The sequence below is a fragment of the Myotis daubentonii genome, chromosome 17 (assembly GCF_963259705.1).
Source record: "Myotis daubentonii chromosome 17, mMyoDau2.1, whole genome shotgun sequence".
NCBI classification, from domain to species: Eukaryota; Metazoa; Chordata; class Mammalia; order Chiroptera; family Vespertilionidae; genus Myotis; species Myotis daubentonii.
The window spans coordinates 53,176,425-53,192,940 of record NC_081856.1 but is presented as its reverse complement, the minus strand read 5'-3'; the positions used below and the strand labels follow the sequence as shown (position 1 = coordinate 53,192,940).

Sequence of the window (16,516 nt, the reverse complement as noted above, 5' to 3'; positions counted from 1 at the left end):
TGGTTGGGTCACAACATGAGGAACTGTATTTAAAGGGCCAGAAGGTTGAGAACCACTGATTTAAAGGAAGAGTGAGACCAAGTCCTTTCTCCATCGCCCCCTGCCAGTGCTTGTGGCTGCGTCCTGGGCGCCGGCCCTGCCAGGTGCAGAGCTGCCCGGCGGGCTCGCAGCAGCTCGCTCTGGTCTGGCGGGGAGCGGTCACTGCCGGGTCACAGGGCTCCCTGGGAGCAGTGGGCCCAGGAGGGTGGCAGTGTGGTGGGCGGCGCGCTGGTGGCTGGAGGCTGCCGCCCGATGGGTGGAGCCAGCCTTTATGCTAGTATTGGTGAAGTTTTTGCACTCTTACCAGTATTTCCGTTACACCCAGGGTTCTCCGTTTGGGTTCTGTATTCTGGGTGCTTGTGGGAAACTTATCGGACCATTGCTGCTGTGCAGGGCCAGTCCATGCAGCTCACTCGGGCGCAGGAGGTGCGCTGCGCCTCTTCCCGGTGGTCCCCTGGTGCAGAGGGAGCCTCCGGGGCGGGCCCAATCCTGTGTGAGCGCGAGCGGCTTTGTGGGCCTCCGGCCAGGGATTGTCGTCTCTGGCTTTTGAGAATTTTTCCAAAACTGGGGACCTATCTACTCTCCTTAGTCGAGGACAGGTGTGTTATAAAAGGCAGGAACTTAAGAACCCAGACTGAAGCTGTTCGGTTCTGTTTTCACTTCAGAAACCCGACGTGCGGCTCTCCCGAGGCAGCGTGGACAGGGAGGATGCGAGTCTCCAGGGCCCGGTAAGCAGGACGTGGGCTGTCGTTTTCTTGTCATGAACCCAGCCGTCCACTCTGTGGGTGAAGTGGCTGTTGTAGCCCCGCACCCCGTGTCCCTGCCCAGACGCGGAGGCCTCCACCCGCCACCAGTGCCGTCTCCTCCGTGGGCAGCTGGCTCTGCACCCTGAGAAGCGGGACACGCACTGACGTTGATGCTCGTGTGTCCGCTCGTCCTCACGCTCCCCCTGCCCGCTCGCAGCAGTCCGTCACAGCACTGGCTGCAGGGGAGGGTCTCCCTCGGGGTGCTGTCAGGGGAAATGCCTGGCATTCTCTAAAGAGCCAGCTTATGACTCATCCCAATGGCTTTAGAACCTGCTAGGATTCTTCCCTGGGCTTTGGGAGAGCAGCTAAAATTGTTTCGTTAGGACTTCCATCAGCAGGTGTCCGGTTAAAATAAACAGGTTTCTCTCAACGCTTTCGCTCCCAGTGAAAAGGAGCCTTGCGCCTGCCAGGTGGCAGACGTGTGGGGCCAGTGTCCACCCCAGCAGCTCCGTGAGGCAGAAGCCATTGGCTGACATCGGGACACACGCACACAGGCCGGGAGCTGTCCCATCCGAACTGGGACGCCAGCTGCCCTGAGGTGGGCCTGGAGGCGTGCTCAGTGTCAGCCCGGGAAGGCCCTAGTGCGGCGGGCCCTGCAGGCAGTTGGGCGTCCTTAGTTCATGAGCACGGAGTCAGGTGATCCGCCCGCCACCTGACACGTGCCCCTTCCTCCTGTGCGACGAGCACTCTGTCCTGGATCATAGAGCGAGGCTCGTCCCGGGACCTGCTGCAAGGACATGAGCAGAGGGGCTTGGTGAGGAGGAAGAATGCTGGGCTCCCTGTGACACTGCACAGTGTGTGGAAGGAACGAATAACTGAGGAGTTAGGCCGCTGAGGGGGAGTCAGAAACACTCCGTGACACGGTGACACATGAAGGGGCCACGCGTGACCTCGTAGCACTGGCTGCACCAGGCCTGGGCGACAGGAAGAGTGGGTCGTCCTGGTGGGGGAGGCGCTCAGTCCTGCAGGGTGCTGTGCTGCATGTGTCCTGTCCCCACACTGCGTCCTCAGCACCCCCACCCACAGGTGGGTAAACCGAGGCTTGTGGGAAATGCACCCAGAGTTGCCCGCTGCAGGGTCAGACGCCAGGTGGCCAGCTGGCTGGGCGGCCTCTTCGCTCGCCGCGTGCGGTTTTGGCTGTGGCTGCTTCCTTCCTGGGGCTGATGCACACGGGACCGTGTCCTCAGCTCACGGTGGCTCCGTGGCCTGCCCCCTGCTGGCGCCTCCGTCAGGCTTTGAGCAGGTGCTGAGGCTGCCGGGCAGCCCTTCGGCGGGAAAGCAGTGGGTTCTCCATCGGCCTGAGCTCTCAGGAGCTGAGGACTGGCCAGGGGACATGACCCCTCAGTTTGTATAAAGAGTAAAACGATCTGGATCCCAAACTAGGACCCAGGTTGGCAGCACAATCATTTTGTGAGCTGTTAGCCTCAGTTTACAAATGGGAAATGGAAGCCTCTCACAGCTGAGTGCGTCCTCCAGGGCCCCCAGCTGGATACACATCCCACCAGAGCACGGGTCCACACAGTCAGTCCATCACGCTCCGAAGGCAGGGGCTCCTGCAGGCCTGCCCTTCCAGGCAAAGCTGTGCAGCTGCCTAGCACAGTGCCTTATGCTGGCACTGCTGAACACATCCAGAATGTTCTGAGAATAGAACATTCTAGTTTGTTGAACTTTCCTGCTACCTAGGAATCAACCAGAACATTCTTTGTGTTTCAAACCTTTTAAAATGTGTGCGTGTTACGGCCGGGTCAGCACAGCCGTGTCTGTTTCTAAAGTTTGGGCCGCTCACTCCTCCGCAGCTGCTCTGGCCACCTGGGCCTCTCACACCTCCGCTTCCCACCCCAGGTCTGCGCAGAGGTCACGTTCTCAAGGGCCTGACCTTCAGGTCCCTCCAGCCCCAGCTCCCTTGTCACTGGGCCCGGCCTGCTCACAACCCTCCCCGGCTGCTGCTGCCTGTGCCGCTCCCTCCACCGCTGTGTGCCCGGAGCAGGCAGGTGTTAGCTCCCGCAGGTGAGCGGCAGGTACGGGAGCGCTGCCCGGCTGCTCCGGCTCCGAGGGCTTGGCGTCTGCGTGCACTTTCGAGGGGCCTCTAGGACAGAGAGCAGCTGGATGCACAGAGACCAGCCAGGTGACCCCTGTAAAGAGCAAGGACAGTCTCTCCGCAGAGGACGCGTCTGAAGGTCCTTCTGTGCCTTCAGTGGCCTGGGGGAGGTTGTCATCGTGATGACCGGCCTGCCACCAGGAACTGCCTTCCCAACTGGTCCCGGCACACGCAGGCTTCGGGAGACGAGGACAACATGGCACCTGGGTGTGTAGACTCCCGGCGCCAAACATTGTCAGGACGGCACTCGGAGGGGGCGGAGCTTTCTGCGCGCAGAGCCGGGGCACGGAAGCTGACCACCACGTCCGACACCCTGGCGGGGTTTTAGGAGGATTGTAAATGGGTCGTCGCTGTCCCCAGGCTTGCTCTGTCGCAGCCCTTCTGTCCCCCTCTGGTAATATTCCTCACTCATTTGCCTCCCCCTCCCCAGCGGGAGGCCACAGCAGCCGGCCCCTCGTCTTGGTGGTGTTTGGAGCCAGCATTCAGCACCTGTGTTCCAGGGCGGGTGGCAGGCGAGGGCGGGCGGCCGTGACCCTGCTGTGATGCTGCCGCGCTGACTGACCTTTCTGTCCCCACAGACTGGAAACCAGCACATCTACCAGCCGGTGGGGAAGCCGGGTAAGTGGAGAAAGAGATGACATCAAGAATTTTGTATGACATGGAGGGAGCGGGGTTTAATGTGTAAGTTTCTGAGCTTTGGAATACCTTGTGGTTTTCTGTCACGGTCCCCTCTACAAGCCACGGCGATTGTGGTGGCTCCCAATGCAGCCCATGCCGAGAAGGCTGGAGAGGGAACCTTGTACCAGGCACCAGTAGGGCTGCACGTGTGTGTGCGTGCATGCGTGTGTGTGTGTGTGTATACATGTGCTCTGTGAAGGCGTGTTACTTAATGAGACTCGTTCCCTTTTCCAGATCCTGCAGCTCCACCAAAGAAGCCACCACGCCCCGGAGCCCCTGGCCACCTGGGCAGCCTGGCCAGCCTCAGCAGCCCCGGGGACAGCTACAACGAGGGCGTCAAGGTGGGCGAGGAGCCGGCTCTGCTCGGGGCTCTGGCGGATGAGCCTGTGCTGAGGGCGGGGCCTGGGCGGCATCGCCGTGGGCTGCTGCTTGGGGTGGTTCCAAACCCCTCTGAGAGGCAGGAACGCGCTTTACCAGAAACTTTCCCATTTCTCTCTCGGACAGACCTAGGGCCTCGCTCAGACCCTGACTTTCTAAACACGTCTTCTCTCGTCAGGCAGAGTGTTGCTTTGGGCGAAAGCGCTAGGTGGCTTCTGGTTTTCAAAACCAGTTAAGTCAGGACACTGGGGCGACCTGCAGGCCAATCTCCAAGCTTGTCAGTGGCTGAGGGAAAGGGCCGCCGTGTCCCCCGACAGAGCGGCCTTTGGAAGGCGGCTTGCGCTGCACGGAGCCGCCGGACAAGGGACCCGAGGCTCAGGCGCTGACGCCCAGGAGCTACTTCGTGGCTCCAAACCTTCCCTCCCCCCCGCCCGCCCGGGGCAGGAGCAGGCCCTGGCATCAGGGTTCGCGGGGCCCTGGGTGCGGCTCTCCGCTGTGGTGCCATGTACGGGGTGTCCCTCTGCGGGACGCGGCGCTCAGCGGCCCTGCTGGCACCACACCAGGTGTCCTCCGGGAGGAGAAAAGGGGACACAGCCCACAGCCCTGCCGAACATGGGTCCCTGACACTGAGAGGGCGGGATTGGGCTAATGCGCGGCGTCTGTGTTCATAAGCCTCGGAGCACACTTCCCAGTGGCCGGTGTGACAGGCCAGGGGCCCTGACGGTCGCCCTCACCGTGGCAGTGGCGGTAGACAGGTGTGGCATATGAAGAAGCCCTCACGTAGGGTGTTAAGCAAGTCAAATCCCACCGGAATAGCGTGTGTCCTTAATGTGGGAGCAGGGTGAGCGGCGAGTGGGAAGTGTGCGTCCCGTCCGCTGGCCAGCACATCAGCCAGAGCACGACTGGCCACAGAAACGCTCGACCTCAGCTGTGTGGAGCGTGACCCTTCAGACGACTGTGAAACCAGTAACAGACGTCATCCCCCTCTCGCTTGGAGGTGTCACTGCGAGGGTCCCTCGCGGCGCCGGACCGCTGTGGCGGGCGTGGCAAAGGCAGCGCAGCGGAGGCGCGGCCCTGCCTGCGGCTCCTCGGGAGCCCCTTCACCTCGTCCCGGCCACACAGGTCCCGCCCTCCCAAGGCCCTGCAGGGCACTGCCGCCCCGGGGACCCCCTCGAGTCCCCACAGCACAGGGCAGACAGTGGGCTGAGACGTGCAGAATCCTGAACAGCCTGGGCTCTGCTTCAGACAGTTGTGAGGAGGGGACAGGGCCCCCCTCCTGTCAGCTTTCCTGGGGTCGCCTGCTTCAGGCTGCAGAGAAAAACATTAAGTCAACTGACGAGTTTAAGGAACCGAACCATAAGACTTGCTTCAAAAGAAGGGTTTCTGTTTTTGTTTTTAAAATAGGCTCCTAACGTCTTTAAGCCCAGCCCAGTCCGCGAGTGCACTGCGGGGGCTGGGGCTCGGGGCAGGGGCTCGGTTTCTCTGAGTCACTCGGAGGCCCAGGTGGCTCAGGGGTCCCAAGCAACCTGCTCCCCCCTTTTTGAAGGCCCTTTTTCTTTTGGTTCTGGCACAGCTGACAGGTTTTCCTTCTCGGGCTTTGCATGTTGTTTCCACGATTATTTTGTGGAAACAGGCGTGTGCGTGGCAGACCCCCTGACTGTGGTGCCTGGGTGGTGCCGCGGCTCTGCCTGGACGCAGCAGCTGAGAGCCGGCCGACGGGCTCCTGCTCCCCTGCTGGCCCGCTCGTGTGTTTACGGGGTTTGTCTGCTGCCTGTATTAATACTGTTTTTCTTTTTTCCCTCTCTCTGATAATCCCTCTAACCTTTCCTCACCTTCCGTTCAACAATAGCCGTGGAGGGTAAGCACATCTTGTCTGTGTGTCTGTCCAGCTCTGTATCACACCCAGCGCTCTGCATGTGACTGGACCAGAAATCGGGGGGCCTAGGGGGCTCCTGTGCTTGGTTCATATCAGCAACAGCATTTGTAGTTCCCAGAGCGAGAGACAGGAGCCCCTCTGCAGGGTGGGACTACGGTCCTTTTCCGTCTCAAGCCCAGATGGGGACCCTGAGCGCCAGGCTCCCTGGGCAGAGGCGGCCCGAGGGCTCAGAAAGGGCGCCTCGTGCCGCAGCCGAGCCCACGCAGCAGTCTCGGGCCCAGACTTGTGCTGAGTTGAGTCTCTGGAGAGACCAGAGCTGTGCTGTGGGGCCCAGGGCAGCGTTTCCTGTTAAAGACCCTGGGAGATTCCCCCGAGGCCTGTGTAGCTCGGTGCCCGGTGCGGGCGGCCACCTCATGGGCCCCTGCCTATGAGGGCTGAGCCGCCGCTCCCCGGAAGCGCCGCGTTGGGCCCCGGCACCAGCCGGCTTCACCTGAGCTGCGTCTGCAAACATGGTGTCCGCTCTGTCACCTGCCAGGAAAGCTCCCCACTAGGCGGCCCGAGGTGCCGGCTGCGCCATGGAGTCGCTGCTGCAGAACTCAGGCCACGTGGGCGCTGCTGGTCCAATGCAGAGCGCTCGGCCCCGAGCAGCCCCTGAACGCCCGCGGGCACCGTGCGCGCTTCCCTGGGTGAATGATTCCGGGCATCGAATCGCTTCTCTGGGAGAATCGGGCTTCTTAGTGTCGTGTGTGATTCCACCTCGTTTCCTTTAACTGAGCTCAAAGTCAGAAGAGGAGGACCTCGTGGATGTGTCGCTCGGAGTCACGTCAGTGTCACCCCAGCGTGCGCTGACCCCATAGAACAAGAGGGTCCGTCTCCAGTCTGCTTTGATCTCTCTTAAAGGCCCTCCCTGACGAGCCCCGGGCCCCCCACCCCACCCCCTGGACGCAGAAAGTAACTGGCTTCTGTGTTGGCAGCTGCAGCCCCAGGAGATCAGCCCCCCACCCACGGCCAACCTGGACCGCTCCAATGACAGGGTGTACGAGAACGTGACGGGCCTGGTGAAGGCGGTCATTGAGATGTCCAGCAAGATCCAGCCCGCCCCGCCCGAGGAGTACGTGCCCATGGTGAAGGTAAGGCCGTCCCCACGTCCGTCCAGCGGAGCTGTCCTCACCGCGGGCGGCGGTTCCGGCCCCAGCGCCGGGTGGGATGTCCTGGAGCGCAGGTGTCCCACAGTGGCTGCCGGGCATGAAGACGCCAGTGAGGCCTGCGGCAGTCCTGACACCTCTTTGCCGGCCGGCCTCCTGGGCCCTAGGAAATACCTGGGGGAGAACGGACTCGGGGAGCACTCAGGAGTGTGTCACCCGCCCTCGCCGGCACCGGCAGGTGGCACGTCTGACCCCGGAGGGCAGGCAGACGGCGGCGTAGTGGGGATGGGAGTACCAGGCGACAAGGAAAACGGGGCTCCAGCCCTGCTCTCCCCGGACCTTCCTCACGCGAGTGTCTGCTCCGCACCCCGCGCCCCAGGGCAGTCGAGCCCTGGTACCAGATCAGAACCTTTGGGGGGAACTTGCCTCAGAACTTAAAAGGTGGGGCTCAGGGAAAGAGGGAAAGAAACACAGAAATGTCGTAACTGGAGGACAGCTTGGTGCTGTGTGTGAGGCCTTGTGTGACCTGACTGTGTGGTCCTGTCTCTTAGGAAGTCGGCCTGGCCCTGCGGACGCTGTTGGCCACTGTGGACGAGACCATCCCTGGCCTGCCGGCCAGCACGCACCGCGAGGTAGGCCCGGCTTGCCTGCTCTGGGGCCCGTGGGCGGGACGGGGCGGTCCACGCTGCTGCCGCCGCGGAAACTGCCGGGCTCCTGGCTGTGCAGGGACCCTCCCAGCTGACGCGAGCCCCTGACCAGCTCCCTGCGGCTCCCGTCTTGTGCCTCCAGGTCGAGATGGCCCAGAAGCTGCTCAACTCGGACCTGGGCGAGCTCATCAGCAAGATGCGGCTGGCCCAGCAGCACGTCCTCACCAGCCTGCAGCAGGAGTACAAGAAGCAGATGCTGACGGCCGCGCACGCCCTGGCCGTGGACGCCAAGAACCTGCTGGACGTCATTGACCAGGCCAGACTGAAGATGCTGGGGCAGGCGAGGCCGCACTGAAGCGGAGCCCGCACTTCCGACACTCGTGCGCCAGCAGCAGGGCCGCCTCCGGGGCAGCCCCGGCGCCAGCGCTTCTGACTGGCAGCTGGTGGATGAGCTCATGCGTTCAACCACATTTTGATTTGGGCTCATTTTTTGTTCTGTTTCTTGAATCATGGTGTTCAGAAAAGTCCGGATCCAAAATGTGGCATTTTTCTAAGAGTGAAACTGTCTGGGAGAAGCTGTTAGGGTCGTGCAGAGACTGGTAGGAAACGGCCAGACTCGCTGGAAGCGAGAGGAGGAGGAGGGGCCCCAGAACAGTGTGCGGACTGGACTCTGCTGTGGGCAGCACGCCCTTCGGCTGCGCGCGCTGCCACCACGTCACGGAGGGCGAGGCTGAGCGCCGTGTCTGGAAGACGGAGGCATTTTAGAAAAAGCACCACAGCCCTTGCGCCTCGGCCTCCTGCTCTCACGGCGACTGGGAAGTGCTGTGCGAACAGCTGCAGGGCACACGGACTCTTTACCAGAATCACGTGCCGTAGCCATGTTCCCAGCAGAAACGCTTGTGCCAGCGCCCCCAGCGGCCCTGCGCGGGCCCTGAGCCTCCCGTGCCCTTTTCTATAATTTATACAGAAAGAGGAAAGCCATGCTGACTGCTCAGCCGCCGCCGGAGTACTAACCTTCCTCGTGTGTCTTCCCGGGGGCAGCAGGCCCTTGGAGAACTGCACCTCCCGTAGTTTGCTGGGGGGTATAAATTATTCTCAGGAAGAATATACTGAACTGTACAGTGACTTTGACCTATTAAACAGGTGTTACCAGTAAGGGCTCGGTGCAGTGGCCTTTCTCTTTCCTTTCCTTCACACCATTTACAGGTTTCCGGGTGACGTGTCAGGTAAAGCCACACATGGGAACGCTCTCAGTCAGTGTGTCCGTTCCCTCTTTCCTGGCCTGCAGACCAGGAAGGCTGTTGCCAGGGAGAGACGGCTAGGTCCGAAGCACCCTGTTCACTGTCCCCAGCAAGGGCAGCCCGGGCGGGGCTGGTGTCCTGGTGTTCCTGCCTCAGGGCCGCCCTCCTGATGAGGGCTCGCAGTGGGGCCGCCCTGTGGACTGCGGGGAGCTTAGCAGCCTGCCTGGCCTCCACTCGCTAGCAGCCAGGGTCCTCCTCCCTCCCCGCTGTGACAGCCATTCCTCCTGGTTGGCCTGTCCCGGGTGGGAGAGAAGGCCCCTCCCAGGAGCTGACGCCATGGCATTGGCGATGCCTGGAGTCCAGCTGCAGTGTGCTCTGGACCCACCACCTTTCTCAGGATACAGCAGCTGAAACCCAGCTCACACTTCCCTCGTCTCTGTTGGATGAGCATGGTCAGTCCTCATCTTTACTTCATCTTCTCAAGTACTTAACATCGGCAACAAGCAGCCCTGGCGAGGGCGCTCAACGGGCAGGCACCGGCTCGCACACTGAGGGATTGCTGGGTTCCTGGCCAAGGGCGTGCACCAGGTTGCAGGGCTGATCCCCAGCCTGGTTGGGGCACATGTGGGAGGCACCAATCAACATCTTTCTCTCATGGCTGTTTCTCTCCCCCACCCTTCCACTCTTCCTAAAAAATCAATGGAAAAAATCCTCAGGTGAGGATTAACAACAACAAACATGAGATGTGAGCTGCCAGAGCGATGGTTTTTTGTTTTTAAGCATTTGCTTAAATTACTTAAGATTTCTTTAAATCCATAAGAAAACCCAGTCATGACAAGTGACAAAATGAACGGAATTATTTGGTTTTTATACTTGATTCTCATTTAACGAATCTCAAACGCCCAAAGCACAGCAGTCGCCCGCATTTACCACAGGAGGGCGCGCCTGTTCTGGCTCCATACCGACTGCCCCTCCAGGTGCATGTCCCACGGTGATGCTAGGAACTCAGTCCTGCTAGAGGCCCCGACTGCCTCCTGGCGCTCCCACATATTGTGTACCAGGTACACTAGTTACCTTAGCCCTCTGTCGGCTTCACCTGCACTGCTTTTAGAGCCTGTCTTAAAAAAGACATTCATTCCTGGGTCTAATTCTCAGTAGATTCTGTAATATTCCTGGAAGTGCCTATTAGCATTTGAGTTATAAAATGAAGTCAACCTTCTAATCAAAAGTTTGTTTGGCTCAGTGGATAGAGCGTCGGCCTGCAGACTGAAGGGTCCCAGGTTAAATTCCAGACAAGGGCACATGCCCGAGTTGTGGGCTCAATCCCTAGTAGGGGGCGTGCAGGAGGCAGCTGATGGGTGATTCCCTCACATCATTGATGTTTCTATCTCCCTCACCCTCTCCCTTCCTCTCTGAAATCAATAAAAAAGTGTGTTTGGCTGAGTAATTTGACAAGGGGGACATGGACTTAGTTTTCCATAAATTGAATGAACTAAATTTTGTAGCCTTAAGAGTTTGACATAAGTTTATGTAAAGAAGTGATTTTTTAAAACTTCCATTTTAAAAACATTTTATTGGCAGTGGTATAGATGAATTAATATTTTTATGTCCCCAAACCTTTCTGAATATATCGGGTGACACATGGTGGCTCTAAATAAGAGAACATTCAATATAAGTCTCAGAAAATGCCTTTCTGCATGAGCCAAACCATCCCCATGGCTGTTGCTTTATAATAAACCCTGAAGTTGTGTGAGGCCTCTAATATTTTTCATATTTTTGAAATATAATATTTTTGAAATATTTTTTCATATTTTTTCAACATTGATTTTTAGAGAGAAAGGGAGAGAAACATTGATGTGAGAGTAAAACATCTATCGGCTGCCTCCTGCACACCCCCAACCAGGCATTTAACCTGCAACCTGGGCATGTGCCCTAACCAGGAATCGAACCAGCAACCTTGCTGAGCCACACTAAAGCAGTTTTATTTTTTTAATATTTTATTGATTTTTTTACAGAGAGGAAGGGAGAGAGATAGTCAGAAACATCGATGAGAGAGAAACATCGATCAGCCGCCTCCTGCACATCTACTGGAGATGTGCCCGCAACCCAGGTACATGCCCCTGACCGGAATCGAACCCGGGACCCTTCAGTCCGCAGGCCGACGCTCTATCCACTGAGCCAAACCGGTTTCGGCAAAAGCAGTTTTACTTTTAAACGTAGTCTGCCATCCACCTGGAATTGGGCTTTGATGCATTTTCCCCATGTGGGTGTCCATTATCCCAGCACCCTTTATCAAAAAGTCCATCCTGCTCGCCCGTGTGGCGCAGTGGTTGAGCGTTGACCTATGAACCAGGAGGTCATGGTTCAATTCCCAGACAGGGCGCATACCCGGGTTGCAGGCCCAATCCCAGTTGGGGGGGGGGGGCGTGCAGAACGCAGCCGATTGATTGATGGTGCTTCTCTCTCTCCCTCTCCCTTCCTCTCTAAAATCAATATAAAATCCATAAAACATGTTTAAAAAGAAATTAAGGGCCCCGGATTGAGCGTTGTGGGCACGATGACCACAGGGGGGCGCTGTGGCTCCCCAGCCCTTCTCTTGACCTCCCCAGCGTGCTACTGGTCTGGAGCGCAGCACCCGATGTGCAAACTTGGGGCCGACCAGCGCGGGGGACCCTGCAGTCTTAGCATCGGGACCCCAAAATACAGAGCAGTGAATGTGCCAGGGAGAGAGACTGGGCCCCAGGGGACCCGCGAGTCGGTCCTGTGGGGTCAACATCCGCGTTGGAGGAAAGCCTGGAGGAGCAGGCGGCGCGGCGGGAGGGGTTAGCGCCGGTCCGGTCAGCAGGGCGAGGACCCCATTCGGTGGGCTGAGTGGACCGCTGTCTGCGGGAGGCCAGGCCCGGGGCCTGGGGTTGTCTTCGTGGACGGTGAGCGCTGGCCACGCAGGGACAGGGGAGGAAGAGCAGGTCGGGAGGAGGAACTGGGTGTGGCTGTGGCCCTGGAGCTGCGGGGGTGGGGGCTGAGGGGGGCTGCGGTGGGAGAGGTGGGCGCTGGGGGACAGTCCCCCGCGGCGGGTGGGAGGACCCCGCGGGACGCGGGTGGGCGGGCAGGGCTGTGATGGCGCCCTTCCACCAACAGGGGTCGCGCGCGTCCTTGGAGGCGGGGAAGCGACACAAAGAAGCGCCGGGTGATACTCTGTTGCCTGACCTTCCGCACAGGAGCGCGGGCCCCACGCTGAGCTCGGAAGCAGGGCTCCCCGGCGGACACGGACGGCTCTCCCCGGTGTCCAGAGGCCACAGGTCACAGGAGCAGCCGCAGGCGAGGCGTCTGGGTCGCTCGGGGGTTTCAGGCCGCCTTCACCCGGTGGCGCGCACACACTCAGTCTGAGGCTAACACCAAATATATATATATTTTTTCCGATCTGACAAAAAAAAAAAAAAGGTATTTTCATTCATTCGCACCAGATGGCCACTGTTCCGTCGGCTGTTGTCATTTTGTTATTTGAGAGTCTAAGGGGAGAGAGGGCAGGGCCCTAGCAGGCAGGGAGCGCGCTGTCACAGCTCTCCCGCCGTGGCTGGAGGTTCATGGACAACACGGACAAGAGTCGTGACTGGCACGTGAAAATGTCTCCCTTGTGAAATACCGCGAAGGCACCGAAAAGTACCCCAAACTAATGCAGCTTGAGGGACGTGCCAACCCGGGGAGAGCGCCCCCCCTACCCCCCCCAACCCCCGTACCCATCAGTCTGACGCTCATGGTAACCACTACCTTGTCTTTACTTTTTACTGTCAATTGCACAGCCCTGAGCCTGGGTTTGGAACCTTTTTAAAATATATATATATATATATATATATATATATATATATATATATATATATATATATATATATATATTTTATTGATTTCAGAGAGGAAAGGAGAGGGAGAGATAGAAACATCAATGATGAGAACCATGGATCGGCTGCCTCCTGCACGCCCCCCACTGGGGATCGAGCCGGGAAACCCAGGCCTGTGCCCTGACTGGAATCCAACCGTGACCTCCTGGGTCATAGGTCGCCGCTCAGCCCCTGAGCCACGCCGGCCGGGCCGGGGTTGGGAACTTTTATAAGTGAACCTGTGGCGGGTGGCGCCTTTCACCCAACACTGTTGCCGGCGGGCAGTGCTGAGCCGGAGGGCCTCGCCGTCAGGCTGACCCCTGTGGACAGTGCAGCTCCCTGAGCTGATCCCTGATGACATGGCGCGCAGGCGCCCAGGCGCTCAGGCCTGTCCCCCGACCCCCGCAGCTGTGCTCTGCCCTGCTAGGCCCCCGAGGCCAGCGCTTCAGGATGCCACTCACTGGTTTCCAAAGTGATGGTGGCAAGACCCACGCTCACAACAGGCCCGAAGGAGCCGGGGAAGGGGCTGGCAGAGACACCCCGCAGGGCTGGCACCCGGCTCTGCAAAGAAAACAGGCTGGGACCACACAAGGTGCCGATGGGAGCCAGAGAGCAAGTAGGCACCGAACCAAACCTGTGATCTAGGGAGACGGCTGCCGGGCAAGAGGGGCTGCTCAGGCCCCTGGCCCAGGCGAGAGCAGGGGTGCTGGGGAGGGCTGGGGGAGAGCTGGGGAGGGCGCGCCTGGGGCCGCTGCGGTCCTGGCGATGGTTTCTCTGGTGCAGACGGATGTCCTTTGTGTTTCTCTCTGGAGGAAAGGCTGGCTTTCCTGCACTTATTCGGGGATGCCCCTGAGGTTGCAAAGAACTAGCAATAGAGCCACTGGGTGCGGAGCTGCGGGCAGGCAGGGCCCTCCCGCTCAGAGTCAGCTCGGCCGCAGGGACAAGGGCCCTGCCCCACACGCAGGCAGCGCGCGCTTATGGGCCGAGGCCGAGCGGGAGCCTGCGGCCAGGCACCAGCCCCGGCACCACAGTCTCACCTTCCAACCCCGTTCACTAGCGGTTCACATGGAGCACCGGGGGCCCTGGCTGGGGAGCGAGGTGGTCGTGTGAGGGCCGGACGCGGTCAAGTTCACCCTCTGGTCAGAAGCAAGCTCCCGACATTCAGATTTCGTTAATAACTTTAAAAAAAAAATAAAAGCCAGGTTGGGATGCGGGGCGAGTCCAGCACCAGGCAGCTTCGTGGCCAAGTGCCCCGTCCGGGTGGGTGACGTGGGGACGGTCGCGCGCCCCCCCCCCCCCCCAGCAGCAGACCCGCTCCCCAGGCGCGCGGGAGGCGGCGGGGAGACCAGGCTGTTTCCTGGTGTTGCTCCCGAGTCTCCGCCAGTGACGCCGAGCGGCCCCGCTCCGCCCCGAGGCCACGTCACCCATCTGAGTGGCTGCGAGGGGTCCCCCCCACCCCACGCCTCACAGCATCCTCCCAGTCCCCGCCCGCCCCCAGCCCTGGATCCCCCGCGCGCCCAGCTTCCACTGCCCCGCGGGGTCCCCTCCCGGCCCCCAGACGCGCGCGCCTCGTCTCCCTCCTCCTCCTCTCACCTCCTCCTCCCCATCCCGCGCCCCTCCCGGCGCCCTTCCCTCCCCATCCTCGCCCCGCCCCGTCCCCTCGCCCCTCCCCGCGCTCCTCCCTCCCGATCACTCGCCCCGCCCCGTCCCCTTGCCCCTCCCTCTCCCCGCCCCCCCCCTCCCCTCGCCCCTCCCCGCGCCCATTCCTCCCATCCCCGCGCCCCTCCCCGCGCCCATCCCTCCCCATCCCCGCGCCCCTCCCTCTCCCCTCCCCATCCCGCGCCCCTCCCTCCCCATCCTCTCGCCCCTCCCCGTCCCCCCTCTCCCCCTCCCTCTCCCGTGCCCTCCCCTCCCCCTCCCGCCGCCGCCGCCGCCTCCGCCCGCCGCCCGGGCCGCGTCGGGTAAACCTGTTTGGCGAGGCGGCCGCGCCGGGGCGATCGTGCGGCCCGCGGCTCCCTCGCGGCTCGCGGCGTCGGGGCCCGTGGCGCGCGCGCGGCCGCCCCTCGGCCCCGGAGCCCTTCGGCGGCGCCACCATGTACTCGGGAGCCGGCCCCGGTGAGTCCTCGCGGGGCCGCCGCTCGCGCTCCTCCCAGGCGGCTGGCGGCTGGCGGGTGGCGGGTGGCGGTTGGCGGGTGCGGCGCGGGCCGCCCGGCTGGGGCCTGGGGCTCGGGGCTCGGAGCGGACACAGCTCGGCCCACTCGTCGGGGCGCCCGCGCGGCCTGGGCCTCCGGTCCCTGTCGTTCCGGGGCCGCGGGCGGCGCTCGGGCCGATCCAGGGCCGCGCAGGGCGGGTAGGCCTGAGGCCCGCGTCCGAGCCGCTGCGCCGCCGCCGGGGGAGGCCGGGCTCGGGGCTGCGGGCTGCGGGCGCCGAGGCGCAGGCCCGGGTCGGGGCGCGGGGCGCGGGGCGCGGGTCGGGGCGCGGGTCGGGGCGCGGGCGGCGGAGGGAGGCGGCCGCGCACTGGGTTTGGTTTCGCTGCCGCCGGCCCGCCCGCGGCCCCTGCCCCGAAGGGGCGCCTGCGATGCCCCGGGCCGGCCGGTGCGGGGGCGTCCGGGCTGGTGGCCGGGAGGGTGGGCAGCGCGCCCGACCCCGCGGCTGCCTGTGGCCCGTCCCCGTCCGTTCGCGCGCCCCCCATTCAAGTGCTAATGGCCCCCGAGGCGCAGGGGGCGGGCGGCCTCTCCTTGGGAAAAGTTCCTAAAAACTTAAAGCGCCGAGAGCAGCGACACCCCTTTGTCTACGTGCAGCGGGAAAGGGCCGACTGCGGGCCGCGGCCAGGGTCCCGCGCCAGGCACGTGGCCCCTCAATTTCCGCGGCCCTGCCACTCGCGGGCACTGCCTGCCCTTTGTCCGCCGCTGCCCCGGCTCCAGGCCGCTCCTGCGGGTGCGGGTCCTGGCTCCACCTGCCCAGGCCCCGCCCTGAAGCCCCTCCTGGTGGCCCTGGCCCCGCCGGCCGCTCTGTGCCTGGGCTCGAGGGTCTGCTTTCGGGGGTCACTTGGTGAGAAAGCTGCTCCAAGGCTGAGCCTGGCCAGCGTGTCAGGGGCCCGGCCAGTTGACTGGAGACTGACTGTCTTGAACCCCACCCTTGGGCGTGAGGAGGGTCCCGGTCTCAGGTGTCACAGTCTTGGGGGCAGGTTTGGCTCCTGAGGCTCAGGGTGGTGGCCCCCCATGGGGCCAGGGCAGGGCCGCCCCTCCCCTGCCTGCGGGAGGCCCTGCCAGCTGACCCTGGAGGGCCCCAGCGTTGGCCGCCAGCTGTAGGCTCGCTCAGACCTCTCTGGAGGCTGAGGGCCTGGAGGAGGGAAGGCCAGGCCTTGGGTGGTCGTTCGTGTCCTCGGACCCCTGGACGGCTGGCGACGCCGTGGCGCTCAGGGCACAGAGGCTGAGGCCTCGCGGGGGCGCGGCCAGCGGGCAGCAGGGCGGCCGCCTGGTCCCACGCCTGGTCCCACGCGGACGACTCTACAGGAGCCCGCCGGCTGCTGCGCTTTTTGACCTTGACCCACAGTGAGAAACAAATACCGGTTCCGTCTCGACAGGGCGCTCGCCCGCCCACAGGTAGCCCTGAGCCCTGATGTTTCCTGTCTCTTCTGTCTGTCTGTCTGTCTGTCTGTCTGTCTTTTTAACGCTGTGGCCTAGGAACTCCAGGCTGGGCGCTGCCCAGAACGGCGTTTGGCAGCCTGGCT

At 62.1% G+C, this 16,516-nt stretch overlaps 2 protein-coding genes across 17 annotated transcripts in view; both read left to right on the top strand.

Moving 5' to 3' along the window:
• The window catches only part of PTK2 (protein tyrosine kinase 2), a 116,458-nt gene extending 107,635 nt beyond the window's left edge, over nt 1–8,823 (top strand). For 9 of the 15 annotated variants that reach the window (XM_059672387.1, XM_059672377.1, XM_059672381.1 and 6 more), the window contains 6 exons: nt 705–767; nt 3,522–3,561; nt 3,856–3,962; nt 6,850–7,005; nt 7,572–7,652; nt 7,810–8,823. In XM_059672387.1, the coding sequence (XP_059528370.1) occupies nt 705–767; nt 3,522–3,561; nt 3,856–3,962; nt 6,850–7,005; nt 7,572–7,652; nt 7,810–8,022 (660 nt within the window). In that variant the 3' untranslated portion in view covers nt 8,023–8,823. The other 6 variants (XM_059672386.1, XM_059672383.1, XM_059672384.1 and 3 more) reach the window with 3 other exon arrangements.
• Nucleotides 8,824–14,703: 5,880 nt separating this feature from the next.
• The window catches only part of AGO2 (argonaute RISC catalytic component 2), a 51,994-nt gene continuing 50,181 nt past the window's right edge, over nt 14,704–16,516 (top strand). Inside the window, exon 1 of one of the 2 annotated variants that reach the window (XM_059672375.1) lies at nt 14,704–14,898. In XM_059672375.1, coding sequence (XP_059528358.1) covers nt 14,877–14,898 — 22 coding nt within the window. In that variant the 5' untranslated portion in view covers nt 14,704–14,876. The remainder of the gene's footprint in view (nt 14,899–16,516) is intronic. The other variant, XM_059672374.1, reaches the window with a different exon arrangement.